General features: G+C 35.6%; 1 protein-coding gene across 1 annotated transcript; it reads left to right on the plus strand.

Moving 5' to 3' along the window:
• On the plus strand, nt 2017-5455 carry LOC104729419 (DEAD-box ATP-dependent RNA helicase 50). The gene is made up of 8 exons (XM_010448386.1): nt 2017-2390; nt 2498-3417; nt 3521-3715; nt 3819-4006; nt 4104-4317; nt 4414-4545; nt 4643-4818; nt 4926-5455. Exons 1-8 carry the CDS (start codon nt 2021-2023, stop codon nt 5161-5163), a joined length of 2433 nt encoding a protein of 810 aa, XP_010446688.1. The 5' UTR covers nt 2017-2020; the 3' UTR covers nt 5164-5455.

The raw sequence follows: 7424 nt of genomic DNA on the forward strand, positions 1-7424 counted from the left end.
ATATGTGCATAGCGTATATAACCCCTCCATAATGCTATTAATTATGTACTAACTAGAGTAAATATTAGATTAAAAAAAGTTTCGTACTAAATAACTGTAAAGAAAAAAGTTTGAGGGTAATGCAAATGTGGTTTGTTTCTCGTGTCTGTTTACATGATCAACATCGTTTAATTATGAAGTTTCTTCAACTACATATTCAACGACTCTCTCGTCTTGGTGTGTAACCTCAATTCCGTTGTCACGCTCTATTGTTACATCTTCGTCTTGTTTGGTGTCATGTGTTTGTTCACACATGTTTTCTACCGTTTGTTGATCAACATCTGGTTTTGTAACGGCCTCTTCATTGTCGTGGACCTCGTGGTGCACAACATCCGCGATAAATTCTAGATCAATTTCGCTAAGTCTTTCATTACGAACCAATGGTATTTGAGGTGCAGCTTCTAGATGATCAGTTTCATTGTCAATTTCATGTAGTTGAAACGATGAATTCTGAGGTGCAAAAGTAACGGCATCATGTTGTATGCTTGCCTGATGCCAGTTCTGCTGCGTCATGAATGGTAAACCATATGAGTAACAAATCCGCAGTAGTACCATTAGTAGAATATGAAAAGAGTTAATCAAAAACACAATACTATATGGAAATATAAGTTCTAACCATGTGTGTTGGTGTTGGTGTTGGGTAAAAATTATAATATGGATTATACGTGTAGAGAAAGTGTCCTCTAACCGAATCCCTGTACATATTAAAAAAAAAGAAAAATCCAAAGAAATTAGATGAAAACAATATTCAGTTTTAAACAAACTTATATTGAACTTACCAGACAGGGGGATGACAAAATGGAAATGGTTGCTGATATTGATGTGGTGGTCTCATCTGATTTAAAGATCCTGAAATTTTAAAAATTATGGAAAACACAAATTTTTTTGANAAAAAAAAAAAAAAAAAAAAAAAAAAAAAAAAAAAAAAAAAAAAAAACTCGAATTAAAAATAGAAGAAAAATTAGAAGAAACCAGTTTGGTTAGGAAGGTTCATGTTTTTCTTTGCACCACCACGAGTAGCCAAATTGCAATTGGTTGTTCTCCCATCAATGACCGGGGTCGGATTTTCAAGAGCTCTAACTGCATACTCTGTCTCTTTAAAAGTAACCTAAAATTTCAACTCCCAAAAACAAAACAATTTTTTTTGAGATTATAAAACATCAAAAGCATTGACAGAAGATAAGTACAGAAAAAAACATGAGAATATATACTCCAATATAAACGAAATTCTTATGAGAAATATAAACGAAGTGTTTAAAAAAAAAAAAAAATAATAATAATACGGATCGATATAAGTGATTGGATATATATTAGCAAAAAAACCCTAATGAGATATCTCTAGCATTAAATATCATAAATACAAACGTTTTACAAATTTTAACCTGCAAAAGAACACGTCTTTGTTCAAATTAAAGGATATCTATCATAATTAATTAGAAGAAAAAAATCGTATTATACAATACAAACAAACGTGAGCATACAACAAAAATACTTTAAAACCAAACATGAGAATGTAATTCACAAGAAGCATGCAAATTGCAAAATAATTGGTCATCATATATATGAAACAGAATTAGGGGAAAAAGGGTACTTACAAAACCATAGCCTTTGGATCGTACAGGATAAGTTTCACAAACAACGTTAGCATCAATGACTTCTCCGAATTGTTCGAAGTGTGTTTTCAAATCCTCTGATGTTGTTCTCCATGTTAAATTCCCAACAAAGATCTTATTAGGCTGATTCGTTTGAGACATGATGAATGAATGAAGCGATCTCTAACACAGCAGAGAAAACAGAAGCTGCAATCGTCGTTGTTAAAGAGGAGTTTAGTAGTGGTATTTATAATGATAGAGATTAGGTAAATTAGTTTCCTAATAGAAATAAAGTCAAATATTTAGTTAACCTTTTTTTTAATTTTCCTTTTTCTTTTGGGTTTGGGTAATGTCGTCTCTCTCATATGGCCTTATCTAGTTAGTATCTGATGAGTATCTTTATCACTACACCTTACCCGGTTATTTTATTTTCCCACGACACTCTGCTTAAAGAGAAGAAGAGACGAGATACTTTGGTGGTAAGAGAAGAGGGAGAGATGTTGGCGAGAGCTCCACCACCGTGTTTTAATTTTCCGGCGGGGAATAATAATAATTTCTGTAATCGGAGTGAGATTGTGCGGTTGTTTCGTACCCGCGGAGGCGGAGGAGTGGTATCTAGTGGTGGTTTCACTCGGCGGCCGTTGGAAACTTCGAGCTCGTACGACGATTCCACCGACGACGGATTCGTTATCATCGGTGCGGCGGATAAAGAGAATGGGTTCTCTCCTCCTCCGCCTTCTTCCGATTCGATTCCCTCAGGTAATATCATATTTGGTTTTTTTTGGTTTGATTCTTTTGTCTTCCTCCTCGAATTGTGTAACTGTAGTGGTGTTTTTGTGATTGATGATTTGATATGGTATTTGTAGAATCTGGGAGAAGAAACGGTTCGCGTTCGAGAGGTGTAACTGCTAGTTTCGGAAGGCTAAAGGCTCAGAAAGTGAAAGCTCTTGTTGGCAAGGTAACGCAGAAGAAGCAGCGTATGAGTCACAGTGAGGAGGACGAAGATGAGGATGACGCCTCTGATGATGGGGATTTTGCCGAGGATGAAGGTTTTGTTGGGTCATCGTCAATTCTTGATTTGATGAGGAAGAAGCTTGCTATGAAGGCTATTCCTAGATCAGGCAAATCTGTTGAGAGAAAAGAGGTTAAAAGATTTAGCAAAGTGCAGGAATCTAGAGAGTCAAGAAGGGATTTAGATAGATTAGGAGGAGATGATGAAGATACTGATGATACGGATAATGAGAGAGAAGGGTCACGTAGTTCATATTCAAAAGGTTATGCTGCTAACTCCAGGGGTAAGGGCGGTAGGCTTTCGGTTGCAAGAGATGTAGATCCATTTGAAGGACGTGATAGAGCCATTGATGAGGTTTCAAACCCTCGAAAGTATACTGACAATGAGAGAGCAGGATCACGGAGTTCATATTCAAGAGACTCTGCTGTTAACTCCAGGGGTAAAGAAGATAAGTGTTTTGTTGCCAAACACTTAGATACATTCCAGGGACGTGATAAAGCTTATGATGAGGTTTATAATCCTCAAAGGTTCAGTAATAACGAGAGAGGAGGATCGTATTCAAAAGGCTCTGCTGGTAACTCTCGGGGTTGGGGTGATAGGCGTTCTGTTGTATATGCAAGAGATATGGACGATTGGAGAGAGCAAAGGAATAAAACCAATGCCACTAGGGAGACTGGCTTTTTTAGCCGGAAAACTTTTGCAGAAATTGGATGTAGTCAAGTTATGATGAAGGCCTTAAAGGAACAGAATTTTGATCGCCCGGCACACATTCAGGTTCAAACTTTATTTTCCTTCTTGATAAATCATCTAGGTGCATGTGTATGCATACAATTTTCTTACTGTTATTGTTTTACCATTCTTGTTTACCATGATGCAGGCTCTGGCTTTCGCACCAGTTATTGATGGAAAGAGTTGTATCATAGCTGACCAAAGTGGATCAGGCAAGACACTGTCATATCTTATCCCTGTTATTCAACGTCTCAGAGAAGAAGAACTTCAAGGAATTAGCAAATCCTCTCCTGGGTGTCCTCGTGTTATTGTTCTGGTACCAACTGCAGAGTTGGCTTCTCAGGTTAACCTCTTTGTTTGTGAATGATATTCCTAGGTTGATTCATTGATTATGTGAATGTTTTTAGCTGAAGACAATTGTTTGATACATATGAAATACTTGACAGGTTCTTGCTAACTGTAGATCAATATCAAAGTCTGGAGTCCCTTTCCGTTCCATGGTAGTGACGGGTGGCTTCAGACAACGAACCCAGCTAGAAAACTTAGAGCAAGGTGTTGACGTTTTGATTGCAACACCAGGGCGTTTCACGTACCTAATGAAAGAAGGAATTTTGGGGTTATCAAATTTAAGATGGTACTTTAAATCTTTCAGCAAAGCAAAATTTAACAAGATGAACATTAACTTATGTACGGAAGTTGATGGGGTACAAACTTGGTAACGTGTCTTGCAGTGCCATCTTGGATGAAGTGGATATACTCTTTGGCGACGATGAGTTTGAGGCAGCCCTGCAAAGTCTAATAAACTCTTCGCCTGTTACTGCACAGTATCTGTTTGTTACAGCAACCTTGCCGCTTGAGATATATAACAAACTTGTTGAAGTTTTCCCTGATTGTGAAGTTGTAATGGGACCTCGTGTGCACCGTGTTAGTAATGCTCTCGAAGAGGTTGGTATATAAAATTAGTGATTGGGAAATATATACTTGATTGCTGAATAATCTTCTTTTGATCGTGCCTACCCAATGTTGAGTTGCTCCATGCAGATTCTTGTTGACTGCAGTGGAGATGATAATGCAGAGAAAACTCCTGAGACTGCTTTTCAGAACAAGAAAACTGCACTTCTTCAGATTGTGGAGGAAAGCCCTGTTCCCAAAACTATCATCTTCTGCAATAAGGTGCCATATTCCCCCACCTACTGCTATTCGCTACTACTAGAAACTTTTTGGACGTCTCAACAGTCACATGTAGAAAATTCTACCCTATTATTTGCAGATAGAGACATGTAGGAAAGTTGAGAATATATTTAAGCGGGTTGATAGAAAGGAAAGGCAGTTGCATGTCCTACCTTTTCATGCAGCACTTGCACAAGGGTCAAGGCTTACAAACATGGAAGAATTCACCTCATCTCAGCCCGAAGAAAATTCACTGTTTCTGGTTTGCACGGATAGGTACTTCATTATTGGGTTACTAGTATCATTTTTATGATGCTATGCCTGAACATTGAAGATTTTAACCTTTTTTTCTTTCTCCTTTTTTCTTTCCGAATCAATGGCAGAGCCTCCCGTGGGATAGATTTCTCTGGTGTTGATCATGTGGTGCTCTTTGACTTCCCACGTGACCCCAGTGAATACGTGAGACGTGTAGGAAGAACAGCAAGAGGGGCTAGAGGAGAAGGAAAGGCTTTCATCTTTGTGGTGGGGAAGCAAGTAGGGTTGGCACAGAGGATAATTGAGCGAAATCAGAAGGGTCACCCAGTTCATGATGTCCCAAACGCTTACGAATTCACAACATAAAGTTACTCTTTCATCTGCTCCTTCTCCTTACTGCAATCTCTGTGTCAAGTTATGGAGCCGTGTTCAAGTCATCATGATGAGCAGCTTTCCTAATGGGTAAGCAAGGGTAATGGTACTTCTTTTTGTTATTGTTGTTGTTGTAATGTGATGCAAGATGGCTAATTTAGTCACGTAAGAAGAGCTAGTGATGCATCAAGCATGGCATCCTTGTTAATCAACATGCGGAACATATTTGGTGTATATTCCTTTTGCAAATTCGAGTTATTAAGTTGTTGACAATTTTGATCGGATATTTAACTTGTTTCTAAATCTCAGTTACTTAAATTTGTAGCATGACCAAAAAATAACTTTGTTATATAAAAAAGCATAACTCACAATCGTTTTCCGTTGACTAATTAATTAAATTGAAATGTTGGTTAGGTAATTTTTAATATTTTATAGAACTGTTTCATGACATGCTTTAGTAAGCAACAATCTTAAAAACCACAAAGCTTTGTTACATTGGCAGAATCCCCAAAACCGAATACATTATTGACGTTAGGATCGTGAGACATATGTAGATCACATTATTTACGAACCGTAAGAATGAGAACCCATTTCTACAACTATGATAAGACTTTTGAGGGGTATATTTGTCAATCTGAAGAAATAGGGGCATGTTTGGTGCATCAACATTTTCAAAGAAGAAGAAAGAAATTAAAGGATTCCTTATTTTATTTGTAAGATTTTCAACAGAGATTTCAACCATTTCTAAAAGCTTTAAATATCTAAAGTTTACATTGGGTAAAAAGAATTGAAATGACAGCTGCCTAAGCTTATTTTAAAGTACATAATAATTTTACTTAAAAATATTTAAAATTTATTTATTATCCCAATTATAAATGTTAGATTTTCTCCATTTGACGATTAGTTGAAATCCGGAACTAAATACAAGGCTAGATCTACTCTTTTGGACATGAATGTGACTTAGCCCTCTTGGTCATCGATGGTAATTGGGGTGACTTTTGAGAGTTTGAGCGAGGGAGACAATATCGGATAAGTATTGAAATATATTTATATATACCGTAAAATATTTGATTGTGAATAACTGATTTTGTGTAATATATTTGCATAATATTAATTGTGATTTGAAATAGAATTGCATAACATTATTTGTGATTTGATAACTAATATATTTGTGTCTATGATTTTACTCTTTTTTAAAACTCTAAAATATAATTGTATAGTATTATTTATTTACTCTTTTTCAATTTTAAAATAGAGTTAATGTAAAAAATAGAGATGGAAATAGGGTGGTTGTAATGTGTAATTTTAGGATAATTTTATCATTGACTTTGTTTTAGAGTAAAAGTCACGTGAGATTATGATATAAGCAATAAGTAACGAAGGCAAAGACTCGGAAATAGTCTAGTCATTGTTACTCGTGATCCATATGGTCAATTTATAATTGAAAGGCTAATTAATAAACAAAGGAAGTAGCTTTGAAATTGCCTACACGTAGCCATGTTCCAAGATTTAATAAAAACAAAGACTTAGCCGTTATCCCGGCTAATTCTGCCTTTTAAAAGAAGACTTTCCCGTTGGAGTAGTTAATGATTCACATGCCCGTTGGAGTAGTTTATACATTTTTACTAGTAAGTTTATTTTGTTTTAAAATTATAAGATAATCAGGGTTTCCTAATCTAGATTTAAAATTTAAACTGAATACTGATGATACAAATATCAAAAATAAATAAAAATAGGAAGACTCTAATTTGACGAACTACAATATGAATTTCATTTCGAAAAAAAAAAAAAAAATCATTCAATCTAGCTGGATTCTTTAATCCCGACTTTTATAGTATATGCTATAATATATGAACGAAGAGCTTAGCGACGAATAGCGATCATTTCAAAATAGGATACGCGCGGATCAAGAAATATGAATGCACACATAAACGCGGATCAAGACTTTTTTGTTTCTCATTTTCTTTTATTTGGGTTACAAATTCAACATACACGACAAAATGGCCTATTGATAAATGGGATAAATTACTATATATAAATATATAATGTTGTAAAATTTGTCACGATGAGCTGGTTCTGTCGGTAAAATCAGTGACTGGTTTAGTGGATCATATTATATACTGCTAGTTTTAACTCAAAAGGGATTAAAAATGGAAATGAGTTAGCAAAGAAGTAGATAAACGTACTCGAATCTTCTACAAACTTGTGTGTCTTTTGATACTCGATCTTCTGACTTTTACACACCCAACAAAAAT

This window comes from Camelina sativa, chromosome 1 (genome assembly GCF_000633955.1).
Source record: "Camelina sativa cultivar DH55 chromosome 1, Cs, whole genome shotgun sequence".
Classification (NCBI taxonomy): domain Eukaryota; kingdom Viridiplantae; phylum Streptophyta; class Magnoliopsida; order Brassicales; family Brassicaceae; genus Camelina; species Camelina sativa.